A 14,350-nucleotide genomic window follows, 5' to 3' on the forward strand; every position below is an offset into this window, starting at 1 on the left:
CAGTCATACATCAATGGACTCTTTTAATGATTAACTATTTGGACATCTTATTTAAATGTTCAGTTCAATTCTCTAATAATTGTCATTCAAGAAAACAAGATTCACATGTCCTACTTTTTTTTTTGCCAGTCCTGGGCTTGAGGTCAGGGCCTGAGCACTGTCCTTAGACTTTCTCAAGGCTAGAAGTCTACCACTTGAGCCTCAGCACCACTTCTGGCTTTTTTCTATGTATATGGTACAGAGGAATCGAACAGGGTCTTCGTGCATTCTAGGCAAGCACACTAACACTAGGCCAAACTCCCAGCCCTCTACACTTATTTTTTATACATTAGTATCACTAAAAACCAATTTCAACTCTAGAAATAATTTTCCATTGTTTCTAATATAAAAACAGGCAGGTAAATACACTTACCAATGTATAATAAACATTTACTGTAGGCTATTCACTGTACTATATAAGAACTACATGTTTTATCACAAATAAACTTCACTACATCTTACTAGCATCTTGAGAATATAGTTTGTAACTAACATAAATAAACTCCTTGCTTATGAATATTCATTGGGACTAAAGTGAAAATGAAGATAATGGAAACAGTTTCTGAAATAAATAGCTCCTGTCTTTGCCATCTTCTGAAGACATGTATTTTTAGACGATTCTTTTCTTTTGCTGCACATATTTTATATGATTCTCTTATTTTTCAACTTTATTATCCTCTTTTCTGCCTCATATACTTCAGTTTTCATTCCACAAATTTTTTTTGCCCTTTAAAATGAAACTGTCAAACACGGCAAAAAAAACTGCTTAAAGTTATTAAGTGATATCAACAACAAGAATTTTGAGACAACTATGCATCTACTTGATTTTGCCTGTTATTGATTTTGACAACTCCGGGAGCTTTACTTTAAAATGTATTTTCATTTCTTGAAAGAGATTGCTCCAGCTCAATTTTCAATGCAGACTTTTTGATATTATTATCTCATAACCACTCATTCTGAATATATCTCATAATTGAGAAGGCAAACATCAGCCTTGATTGTGCCTAGAAAATGTGATTCTCAGGCCGGAAGTTTGGCCTAGTGGTAGAGTGCTTGCCTATCATGCACGAAGACCCGGGTTAAATTCCTCAGTACCACATACCATAGAAAAAAAAGGCAGAAGTGGTGCTGAGGCTCAAGTGGGTAGAGCTCTAGCCTTGAGAAAGACCAAGGAAGTGCTCGGGCTCTGAGCTCAAGAACAGGACTGGCAAAAGAAAGTAAGAAGAAAGAAAAAAAGAAAGAAAGAAAGAAAGAAGGAAGGAAGGAAGGAAGGAAGGAAGGAAGGAAGGAAGGAAGGAAGGAAGGAAGGAACGAAGAAATGTGACTGTCATATGGATTAATAGCAGTAGGAGACTGACTACCACAAAGAGTGCAGTAGATTTACTTGCTGGAAAAAAGGGTATGACATCTTGTTTTCTGATTCTCTCTGACTAATGTAACTACTTCATAAATATAAAAATTTTGGATGTGTTTTAGATAATGTTGATGCATTAAAATTGAACCAAAAGGATAAAAACCACTTTAATATATCTGTATCAAGCAATGAAATTAAAACATTAATAAAGAATCTCACAACAAAGCCCAGGACCCAGTGGATTCACTGCTAAAATCTACAGTACCTTTACAGAAAAACTACGACCAATACCCTGCAAACTTTCCCAAATCATTCTGTGACACAAGCAGTACATTCATTTCAAAACTGGTCATGGATACAACATAAAAGATATCTGTACATCACTCACTTTGATGAATATAAATGCAAAACATGTGCTAGCTGTTATAACAAGATAAATAGAAAGCCCACTGTGTGGGAGAAAATCTTTACTAGCCATACATCAGACAAGGGCCTCAAATGTAAAATATACCTACAGCTCAAAAAACTAAATCTCTCAAAAACAAATCCACAAAGAAACAACAATCCCATTAAAAAGAGGTCTAAAGATTTGAAGAGAGACTTGTCTGAAGAGGAAGTAAGAATGGCCTAAGGGGAGGGAAAGGGGGACCAAGACATGAGAAAGGGTATCAATGTTTGTGAACTAATGCCCCTTCTATCTGGTGAATATAATGTAACCCTTCTATTAATTACAATTACAATAAAAATATATGGAAAAAAAGAAATGCAAAATTAAAACAACTCTGAGATTCCACCTCACCCCAGTTAAAGTGGCCATTATTAAGAAAACTAATAAAAACCGATGCTGGTGGGGATGTGGCCAAAAGGGATCACTACTACACTGTTGGTAGGAGTGTAAGCTTGTTCAACCATTCAGAAAAGTCTTGTGTCCTCTACCGCTCCTGGAATCTACCCAAACTTCCATAAACAAGGCTATACTAAACCTACCAGTACAACCATGGTCATAGCGGCATTACTACCATAGCTAAGGTATAGAACCAATCCAGATGCTGCTCAGTAGATGAAAGGATCAAGATGTCTTAATAATCTTGAATTCTCTCATATTTCTTTGTATTCTTCCCCCCTTTCCCCAGTCCTAATCTGAGTGTGGATTAATCACTAAGCTTATGACCATGTTGAGTTAATTATTGTGTACTGTTGGAAATGTGAAACTGAATCATGGATATATTCTTATATAGAGATATATAATAGTCTGAGCATTATTATTTAAAAAGTTGACTTTTTATTGTATTTCCCCTGCATCTTTCAAAGGAAAGAAAAAAGAAAACTAAGACATACGTTACTTGTGCTCATTTGCTCTTATGTGAGTTGTCTGCTCTGCTTCACTGACCTATTTTTTATTTTGATGACAATGCCACAGTCAAAATAACCATATCATTAAAATACCACTCAAAATCAAGTAATAATTTCAAAATAATTTTAGTTATACTAGGTCTTTTCCATATGGATTTTAAAATTAGCCTGACCATTACTAGATGAAAGCCTGCATATGCCTTGATAGGATTATGATCATGCTACAGATAAAGTTGGTTAGAATATGCATTATAACTATTTGGAATGCTCTTAACTTATGGATAAAGCATTTTTTTTCTTATTTCATTTAGTAGAGTGTGGTAATGTATAAATGCACACATTTTATTGAAGTCTCATACCCCAATATTTTGTATTTTGGATGCCGTAGCCTTAAATTTTTTTCAATTCTTCATGTTTCTTTGCTAATATGATAGCAGACAGTTTTCCAGAGATTTCTTGCTTGTCAAAATGCTTTACAATGGAGGCACTGATTGCCTTTGCTCAGATTATTTCTAAAGAAATTTCCCACAAAATAATCTCAGTTTATAGATTGACTCTTCCCTCACCAAAGGGAAGGTCTGTCAAGAGTAAAAACAAAAATTCCCTTAAAAATATTTAGGTAGCAGGATGGCTCATGCTTGTAATCTTAGCTACCTAGAAAACTGAGGCATAAGAATAAGGGTTTGAAGCCTGCTGAGGTAGGAAAGTCAGTATGACTCGATCTGGAATGAGTCTCAAAAGCTGGACATGGGATGTGATTCGAATGATAGTGGACTACCCTTGAGCAAAAGAAGCTCAGGGAGAGCATCCAGGCACTGAGTTCAAGCCTCAGCAACAGCACACACACACACACACACACACACACACACACACACACACACACACACACACACACAATTCAATTTTTTCAAGTTTGCACATTAAAACTGAAGTCAGGAACAGAGGTTATTTGGTCCTGTTTACAGCACTCCTTCAGAACTGGGGTTCAGCAAAATTGTAAACTTGGCTATGCTACGGTCAAGTTAGAGTATATTGTATTCATTGAGGGGTTTCATATCTTTTACTAATATTCATGAAAATGAGAAAGACTAAGCATTTACCTTAGAAATAGCTTAGAAAGAGGGTAAAATCTCAGATTCTCATAGCTCTTCACCACACACACACACACACACATACACACACATGTGTGCATGTACACATACACACATGCATACATATAAACATCTGATATTTCTATAATTATTTTGTGTCCTACAACTTGGCTGACTTCACTTTTCAATTGGTAAAGCTTCTTTGAATACACTCTAGATATACATATTGGTTTGTGGATGCAGTTTCTTCTCCTTTGCAATATGGATGATTTTAATTCATAGTTCTTATCTTATTACACTAGATACCACCTCCAACAGAATGGGGAATAGATGATGTTACTCATTTTACAGTTGGGGAAGAGTATTTTTGCATTTTTACAAATACTCTTGAACTTTATTCTAGACATATTACATGGTTGTGATTTAATTCTTTCATGTTTTGCTCTGGATATGTTAGGCAGCATCAGAATAATAAGTATTCTTAATTACCCCTCACTATGGAGGCAAGTTACATTTTAGTATGTAATGTTCATTACGCATGTTTTAGCAATAGATAGCTGCTCTTTGGGATTCTTATTCCTACTGCATGATCCTCTACTCTTGATTTCCCTGAAACATGTACTAACCAATCCTTTCTCTAGGACTTGAAGATCTAACTGTCAATGTCTGAGCCCTGATTCTAGGCAGTTCTTTTCTCCACATTTCTTTGTCCTGTGATACTGTGTTGGACAAATACCATGGATGATATGCTTATTTTTATATTATCAAGACAATATTCTTTATAACAAAAACACCCATGTAGATTCCATTAAAGAAGATAAAAGGAAGATTAACTCAGAAAATTTCTAGCAAACATGTAATTAATACTTTTATATCTAGACACAGATTTTTCATTAAATAGGGATAATGAAAGATAATGTGAATGTACTATAATTGTATACTATTAGATGATAAGAGAAAATAATAAAAATCACACTGTAATGATAAGGTAGGAAAAGACAAAGAACAAATAAAGGAAGATAAAGAGGGCTAAAGAAAGGAGCAATTTAGAAAAACCAATCCTTAAGTTCATTACAGTTTCATCTACAATGGCCATTCACAATGACTAGAAGACAAATTTCAGACACCTATAAACATAGACCTATAAACGAAAGCTTCCTTTTATTCTTACTTCATACAGTAAGTCTGTTGAATGCATGCCATCCAAAGTATCAATAAGACAGAAGTCTGCCGGAAAATTGAATGCTGACCTGATTTATTTAGTATACAGCCCTGGACACAAAAATAATTTTTAATATATCTACATGTTAAGGAAATAAGAATAATGACAAACAAAGCAACAAAAATATGCAATAGAGACTGTATTTTTGTTTTATAACAAATTGTTTATTATTTGATCATCATAGATAAAGTTTTCAAATGTTGGTAAAATGTGGCTGTGACAACATAAAAGAGAACAGCCTTCTTTCTGTAGTAGATGTCCTCATGGAAGGCTCTGGCTAAACAGCACTTGAGAGAAATAGGTAGGAAAGGATTAAGGCAAAGGAGGGATTGGACTGCTAGAGAAAGAGCAAAGATCTCTTACTGGCACACAGGGCAGAGTGGGGGTGGTTGTCTGGAGATACATTAAAGTGTCAGTATCTGGACTTTCCTAAGGAATAAAAGACGTCAGAAGATAGTGAGAATTATCAGGCTGTGACTTCTGTCAGAAGGCTATATTTCTAGAGCTTTCTCCATCACTTCTGCCAGGGGGAGTGACGAGATTGGTGTGGAAAAACTGGCCTTGATGGCAACACCAGAGTATTTGGCTCCCTAGTATTGAGCAGAAGCACTTATGTCCCATCTGAATATTGGGGAGTTTGTTCATCTGAAGGTGGAAGTAAATCAAACAAAAATAAGAGGTTGAAGAGGAAGGTCTCCAAAATCACCAGATCCAAGGAATCAACTTTGCCCAATGAGTACAATGGATCACAGGACACCACTGTTGCAGAAGTTAAATACTTTGTACAAGAGACTCACTTGTTGCTGCTAGCACCAGAAAAATAAGGAATACTTTACAGAGTCAAATTAGTATTTCATGACACTCTTTTTTTAAAAAAAAATTTATTTGTTGGTATTGAAACTTCAACTCGGGGACTCTTGTTCTCACTCAGCTTATTACTCACAACTGGCCCTTTACCACTTGAGGACCCTTCCAGTTTTCATAGTATTGTTTTTGTTTGTTTTGTTTTTGACGGTCCCAGGGCTTGAATTCAGGCCCTGAGCATTGTCCTTGGGCTTTCTCAAGACTACGGCACTACCACATGAGCCACAGCACCACTTCCAGCTTTTTGTTTCTATGTGGTACCAAGAAATTGAACCCAAGTCTTCATGCACTAGGCCAAACTCCCAGCCACCCATGGTGTTGTTTTTAATCAAAACACTGAAATTTTTAAAATTTTTTCTTTAAGCAGCTGCACAAATGTAATATATAATTCTACAATGTAATATATAAATACAATGAATCTTGACCAATTTCAACCCTTTGCCATTTTCTCCTTTACACCTCTCAACCCCACTACTTCCCTTAATTATCTTAATTTTGTAGACTATCATGGAATTTCTCTCTTCCCCTTTCAAAATATTTATTGAGGATGTACAATGTTCCAAAAATATTTTGGGAATGGACTTGATATTAATAAAGAGACAAGATCTATCTCAAAAGATGAAATTTATGAAATTTTTGGAATGGAATTCTGGAGTTAACTTCAGGCTGTGTGTAGATTTGAATGAATTGCTTATATAAAAGGTCTGATCTTTTACGCTGGCTGATGACACATGGAAAGAGTCCAGCTATTCCACCAGTGAGGGCAGAAAAGCACAATGCACAAAACTGAAGATAGCAAAAAGCCACCACTTCATTGGTTTGTGGCTATGACAGTTCATCCTTAGGCAGTTCTGTCACAGAGCACTTTTGATGCTGCCAAAAGAGGCCTTCTGGAACAGCCCAAGGGATTGTTTCTCTTCCTTTTGTAGCCACTCTTGGGAGCTAAGGATGGTATGGGGTAGAAAATATTCTTCCAGGTATCATGTTTTTAAGATGCTCTCTCTTTAGGTGGAATCCTCACCTTATTCAGTGCTATAATCCATGCCCAGTTCAGTTATGTGCTTATATAACAACAGAAAAAATAGTAATCTATTACCAGGAGATGGTATTACAAGAGATTTTTTTTCTTTCTTTCTTTCTTTCTTTCTTTCTTTCTTTCTTTCTTTCTTTCTTTCTTTCTTTCTTTCTCTTTCCTTCCTCCCTCCCTCCCTCCCTTCCTTCCTTCCTCATTCCCTCCATCCGTCCCTCCCTCTCTCTTTCTCTTCCTTCCTTTCTTTCTTGCTTGCTTTCCTGCCACAAACCAAATATTTTACATATAAAAATATTTTTAAGCAGCCAATTTGTGTTAAAAACATAATGAAATCTCAGGATACACATGGTCACATAAATTTATACCATTTTGTTTATTTATTTATTTTTATGGTACTAGTCCATGGCTTGAACTCATGGCCTGGGTGTTATATCAAGCTTTTGTGCTCAGTGCGATTGCTCTACCACTTTGAGCCACAACTCTATTTCTGGCTTTGTGGTGGTTAACTGGAACACCTTGCTCTTCAGATTTGAACCTTGCTCTTCAGATCTCAGGCTCCTAAGTAGCTAGGATTACAGGTGTAAACCACTGGCATGTAGCTTGTGCTGCTTTCTCTTTCTTTCTTTCTTTCTTTCTTTCTTTCTTTCTTTCTTTCTTTCTTTCTTTCTTTCTTTCTCTCTCTCTCTCTCTTTCTTTCTTTCTCATTTTCTCTCTCTCTGTCTTTCCCTTTGCCCATCCCTCCCTCTCTTTCTCCCTTCCTTTTCTTTTTTCTCTTATGGAAAGTATAATCTCAAAAAAAAATTCCAGTGACACACTTCATTTTATGCAGGTAGTTTGATCTTCACTGAAATTGATACAATAGTTTCTCTGTATTTTCATTTTACCTCATCAAATTACATTAGTTTGATCATGAGAACAATTTGGGTGAAAAATTTCCTTTTGCTTCCTGAAAGTCTTATTTCAATCCTTCAGGCTCTTTACTTACACATCCAATTCCCTCATTTCTCCAACTCAGTTTGTCCATCCCTGTGCTTTCCCTAGGTTTAAGGCTTACTATTGTGAAATTTTGAGGACACAGGAATAGTCCATTTTTCTAGGTGACCTTTTTCTGTTTTTTTTTTCTTTTGCCAATACTGGGGCTTGAACTCATGGCCTGGGGACTATCTTTGGCTTTCTCAAGTCTAGCACTCTACCACTTGAGCCACAACACCAGTTCTGGCTTTGTCTGTGTATGTGGTACAGAGGAATCAAAAGCAGGGCTTCATGCATGCTTGGTGAGCACTCTACCACCAGGCCACACTCCCAGCCCTAGGTGACCTTTTTCAAAGTAGGAAATTAAAAGCATTTGTGAAACTGAAATTCACCACTCAGATGAATAACTGATAACATATTACATGTATTTATATAGGTAAATTTCTCTGCTCATGAATTTCCCTTTATCTTTTGATTTATTTCTTGTGTTACTGGAATCAATTTATAAAAGCTGAAAAACTGCAGCAAAAAATTTAAGGATAATATATAGAAATGAATTATGGTAGACATATTACCCAATAAAGATAATAAGTACCTCCAAAAGAAAAGAATATTTCCTTTCCTTCTTTCTTCCCTTCTTTGTTTCTCTGAGACAAGATCTGATTGTTTCCAACTCCTGAACTCCAAAGATCTTCCTTCCTTAGTCTACTGAGCAGCCACAACACAGGTATGACTCATTGTACCTGATCTGATTATATTTTTGATGTTTTTAACTTAAATATAAAAGTTCCCAAAGAACTGGTCATCACCAGGATTTGATTTTCTACTAGAGGATATTGTGCAAAAATTTAAAAAATATGCATATATGTTTATTAAATTTACTTATATCATTGATCAATGTAAATTCATTTTATAAAATCTATATGCTACCTAATCAGAATCAGAATTACTTATTCACCTCTATATATGACAAATGCTTATGAAAAAAATGACCAAGGTATCCTGTGCTGTTGCTGTATCTGACTTTGGTATCTGGTGTACTGGATATATGTTTGCTTTATTTGAATCAGGGAAGGGAAGGGGAAAAACAAGATGATGAGACAAAGGACAACAGGTGAATCAGTGTAACAGAGATATTCACAAGACAATATGTTGGAAATGGACTTTACAACTTGGGAGGGGATAGAGGAAGGAAAGTGAGAGAAAAACCTGGGAGGGTGTAACAATCTACATGAAGTTCTGTACTCACTACCTTACAAATGTAACTGAAACCCCTTTATACAATGAAAAAAAATGATCAAGGTAGAACAGAGGAGAAATGGAAAACATCCTTACCTTTAAAGAAGACAAAATTCCCATCACTATTTTCATACACTGCATCAATACTAGGAGGTAAGCCCCGCCAGAAATAAGTAATTTGCATGGGGTATCCATCCATCACCCTGTTGTTTCTCACTCGCCAAAACCACTGGTCCTGGAAACCAAGCAAAAGCATCGTGAACACATAGGCCTCTCCAGCCTTTCTCCCCAAAGTTTGGTTGGATAGTTATGACCATTTTCAATGGCTTACAACCAAAACAATCAGAGGAAGAACTAATTTTTGTAGTAAACTAGGTAAAATCTTTGCAATAAACTCCCAAATTTTAAACCATGTAATGTGATTGAAAATTAATTACATATACTTGAACTTTCCATTTTACATTAGTAGGTGATTGTTTTCAGCTTTTACATACTAGGCAATTAGTAGCACTTGTGAAATTAAAATTCACACTCAGATAAATAACAGACAGTAATTGCATGTTACTGGAAATTAGGTAAATGCTTCTGCTCATAGGCTAGCTTTGCCCTTATGATTAATTTTGTATTCAGTGAATTCTAGATGAGAAAAAGACAGAGAATTAGCTGGCCCTATGGCCATATATGCATAAACTATGCATTCAAGCATTGGTACATATGTGTAAAATTTTCATACTTGTGAAGTTGGGATTAAACAGGGAAGTTATATCTCCCAGCACACCCATTTCACAGCTGTGTAACTACAAGTACTCTTTCCTTTGTAATCATCAAAATGTGTCCTGGGATTTTCAATATTGTTTAGCTTAGAGGAACAAAGGTCATCATGAAAAAAAACCCCATCATCAGTTTATATTAATTGTCTGTGATATTCACTTTTATAACTGAAACTCAATTACAGCATAGGCCACTCTCTTTCTTTCTTCTAGCGAATAACATCAGATTTAGAGGTACTTACGAAGTAGTGGATGAGTTTTGACATAAGTACTGACAGACAAAAGAAACCAACAAACAAAATAAACCTCTCAAAACCTACTCAGATTGGTGCATCTTATAATATTGGTTTTATTATAGTTTTCTGTCATCTATTTCAGAATGAAACCCATTCATAGTTCTTTAATATGAGAATACCACATTTAAATATTGTTTTCTAGTGCATTAAAGATAATGTCAAATTTCACTTCATTTCAAATTTTAGTCCAGACACACTAATTTCAACTTGTGGGCAAAGATATATTACAAAAATATTTCCATTTTTTTCCTCTTTCTTGATATCTTCTCTGGAATAAGATATATCAATAAATGAATTATTAGACTGTTTCCTCAAGTTTTTGGCAAATTACAGGTTGGTCTGACTGAACTTACTGGAATTTATCATTTATTCATATATTAATGCACATATACATCTACTGAGGTTTCTTGGATTTCAGATAACATAAAAATAGTGTCTTATTTAACATATCCAAATGTTAAACTTTCTTTAGTGCATTGAATATTCCTACCTGAATAGTTCTACCTGTCATTTAGAAAAAAAATTACTTAATGGATCTGATTTCATTCCCTATTCTTGCTCTGTTCTCTAATACAATCATTATGTGGCCTTGGCCAGGGTGATTATTGCATAGTTAATTACAAACTTATTTCTTTTTTTTGAATCATGTCTCTTTATTATTATTTAATTAAAAAATTTATTACTGTTAAGTAGTTGTACAAAGGGGTTACAATTATGTATGTCGGGTTATGAGTACAATACTTCTCAGTCAATGCCATCCCTTCTGTCATTCTCTCTCTTCTTTCCCTTCTGTCCCTACCCTCGAGTTACACAGTGTCTTGTTTGTTTTTTTAACATTAAATTTTAATTAATGAAAATTAAGAAAAAAGCAATTCCTCCATTATCCTGGTGGTGAACCAAGCAGTACTTTTGGCAGTGGTGGTGGCTGAGCCACCATTTCTGTGTGTCCTCTCTTACTTTCCCCAGGACTGAGGGCAGGTGATGGATAGCACGTGGTTCAGGGGGCTTCCTTGGGCCTTTGCTTCTCTGCACTTTCAGAGAAGTAATTCGGACAGCAGTCTTTCCTTGTGACATGGAGACTGACATGCTGGGTGGAATCTCCTTATCTAGGGAGCCCCCAGAGGATGTCTGGACCACCAGAGGCTCTTGCTGCCCAAGGGGACAGTGGCTCCTCCTACTGGGAAATGGCAAATAGTAGTACAGCCTGCTTGTGGCCTGTTCTTGCCAGACTTACAAAATTATGTCTAATTCATAATATGATTACTATACTAAATATAAAGGACTTCCAGAAAACTGTTCAAATAACAACAAACTTTTGGCTGTGATTGTTAAATTATGTTAAAAGCTAATTATTCTATATTTTTCTGTTCACATTTCTGTTTAGTTTATCTCTCATTCATTGTTTCCTTTTCAGATTGCAGCTTCATTTGGATCCTAGCCATGTATTTCTTGCTCCTTCAGAACCTCTTATGTAATGTAATTAACCTTTCTTGATAACTTTCATGGCCCTGAGTAATCTGAACTATAAAATGTTTCTGTCCATGTGCAGTAGTAAAACTAAACAAATTTTCAAAAGTTATTTCATGAAAAGATGTATCCAGGGAAATATATATAGGCAAAAAGATTAGAGGTTGCTGCTAACAGAATACAATCACATAATATTAGGATTCTACAAAAGAAAAATATACATTGTCTACTTGCAACAAGAGCTTTCAACTGGGTCTAATTTCTTGCCAGCCTCCAAATACCTTATAAAGTAGATTAAGTTGACTAGGCATCTACTACATTCTTTTAAGGAAATAACTGTTCATTGGCTATTGATGGGAGGAACACTGACACACAGAGCTCTTTCTGAGTTTCTCCTAGAAAAGCCCTTCATATTGCTACGCTGTTGCTCTATTTGAAGACAGGGCTGGTAGTGAATGGTATAGACAGAGGCTGCCATTGGCAGATTGGAATATAATTCCAACATGCCCCTAGTAAGTGGAGAAATGAAATTTCTGCCTCAAGATAGGTACAGTCAATTTGCAAAACCTCAGAAAGGAAAATGGCACCATGAAAGAATTCATACCTATTTTTTCCTTTGAACTTGGACAAGTCACATAAATTGCAGTTGTGGTGGTTGAGCTTGTATATACCTTAGCCGTGGCTGGTCAGTTTAGCAGAAAGCAATGGTGCTACACCTGAGGATGTACTCTGTCACAGAGGAGGTAGATGTCTACTACAATCACCAGAGGCTGCCATTTCAGAGAAAGGGACTGTGAATAATCCTTGGAAATAGATTTCAAATGGTATTCAGGTCTCTAAACTCTCCTTACACGAGAAACATTTCTCCAGCAGCCCTATCTAAAAGGGTTCAGGAAGCCCATCGCTTCACCCACACACAGCTGCTGTCTTTCCTCACCTCCTTTCAAGCATGGTTTTGTTCAGTTGTATTTATCGTTATTTAATCCAATTTTGTTTATTATCATTAATTCTGTCTTCATGCCAATCTAACCTCTATAATGATAGGGGTATCCTTTGCTGATGTATAGATCTCCTGTGCTAGAAAAGTTCCTTGCCAATTGTAAACAGTGTATAAATACTTTTTGAAAGAAAATAACTTGAGGAAAGAACAAGGTAAAAGGCAAGTGATCCTTTAAAAGCCAAAGATTTAAAATTAAACCTACATGTCTTCCTGTCTATGAATAAGATGTTTTCCTTACTTATAAAAAGTAAAAGTAAAAGTGAGGGTCATGAAACTACAAGACATTCTACTTGAAGAAGCATATGTCTAGCACATATTCTGTTTCTAGAAGGATGTGATATTTAAGTCTTTGAACTATCAAAGTAAAACATATTTGTTTTCAACTTTGCAAACAATGTAAGTTCTGTTCTGATTTCAGACGTGAAGAAAAAGAATGAGAAGCAACCTCCCTGTAGGTCCACCAACCCCCCTTCCCCATCTGTTTATGTGACATTTCTGAGTTCTCCCTTTCTTTTTTCTGTTGTACCAATAGAACTAAATAAAAGGCGATTGAAAAAATTAGTAATTACCATTACTATCACCTCTGTGAAGTAAACTTCTGAACAAAAGTGCTAAAAACAATTATGTTGAAATTTCTATTTAGACATGGATATCTCTTTTAAGCTATACACGTTTATGAAGCCTTACATATCAGTTTAACTTTTCATGTAACATGAGATCCAGCAAAAAAAGTTTCATTCACAGAGATAAGTCCTCAGGGTACTATGGAGTATATGTAAGGAAGCAGTAATAATAAGCAGTGAGAGTTCAGGTTACTCTTCTATTTCCTTTACTATTTTCAGGCATAATGCTACTGAGAAATCTACCAAGAATTTTCTCCCTGAACATGAAGTAATGATGTGATTGATGGACTATCAGTGGAGAATGTGATTTTCAGGACTCTTTTAAAAGCAAGGGGACTCATTAGTGGTGAAGACACGTTAGGACTAGATTTCCTAGAAGCAATAATTATTCTTGGTTTTATGAAAATCAGATATGTAACAATGGCAAAAAAAAAAGACAAACTCTGCTGCTTTACACCATACAAGAGGAAAGAGAATTTATCCAAACATTTAAAAGGTAGAAGAAAAAATTCAGGAGGCCTGAATTTGTATCTACTTCTCAGGCAGAAAGGGATGTCTGAAGAACTTGTATGGATCTTTTCAAGGAGGAATAACTGGTGCCTGGAGTTGAATTGGGAACTGTACAGGGATAATACTAAGCTCCAGCAACCAGTTCCCAGATAAAGGTGAGTGTCTAAATCAGGATATTGCTCTTTTGAAGGCACAAGATTGTTTACCTAACTTACTAAAAGTAAAACCCTGTGTAAGGGAGATAATATATATATATATATATATACACACTTAAACACATGGAAGCAAGGTGAATAATCAGAAATATTTAGTGTTTCTTAAAAAACATATTCATTGAAAGTAATATCAATACCATATGCTAGACTCTTATTCTCCCATCTTATCTATAACTAACTAGTGATTTTCCTGATATTAAAAACTTTGACAATCACGACCGTAATTACTACATTCATTTATTTTTTAGAATATTTTAAATAAAGATTTGGATTCATCACTTAATATTTAAAATCAGGGAAATATG

General features: G+C 35.4%; 1 protein-coding gene across 1 annotated transcript in view; it reads right to left on the reverse strand.

Moving 5' to 3' along the window:
• Positions 1-14,350, reverse strand: part of Mmp16 (matrix metallopeptidase 16) — a 242,811-nt gene that overhangs the window by 23,690 nt on the left and 204,771 nt on the right. The window contains exon 7 of the mRNA XM_090339029.1: positions 9,261-9,399. Within this exon, the coding sequence (XP_090195155.1) occupies positions 9,261-9,399 (139 nt within the window). The remainder of the gene's footprint in view (positions 1-9,260; positions 9,400-14,350) is intronic.

The sequence above is a fragment of the Megascapheus bottae genome, chromosome 9 (genome assembly GCF_031878675.1).
Source record: "Megascapheus bottae isolate mThoBot1 chromosome 9, mThoBot2.hap1, whole genome shotgun sequence".
Lineage (NCBI taxonomy): Eukaryota > Metazoa > Chordata > Mammalia > Rodentia > Geomyidae > Megascapheus > Megascapheus bottae.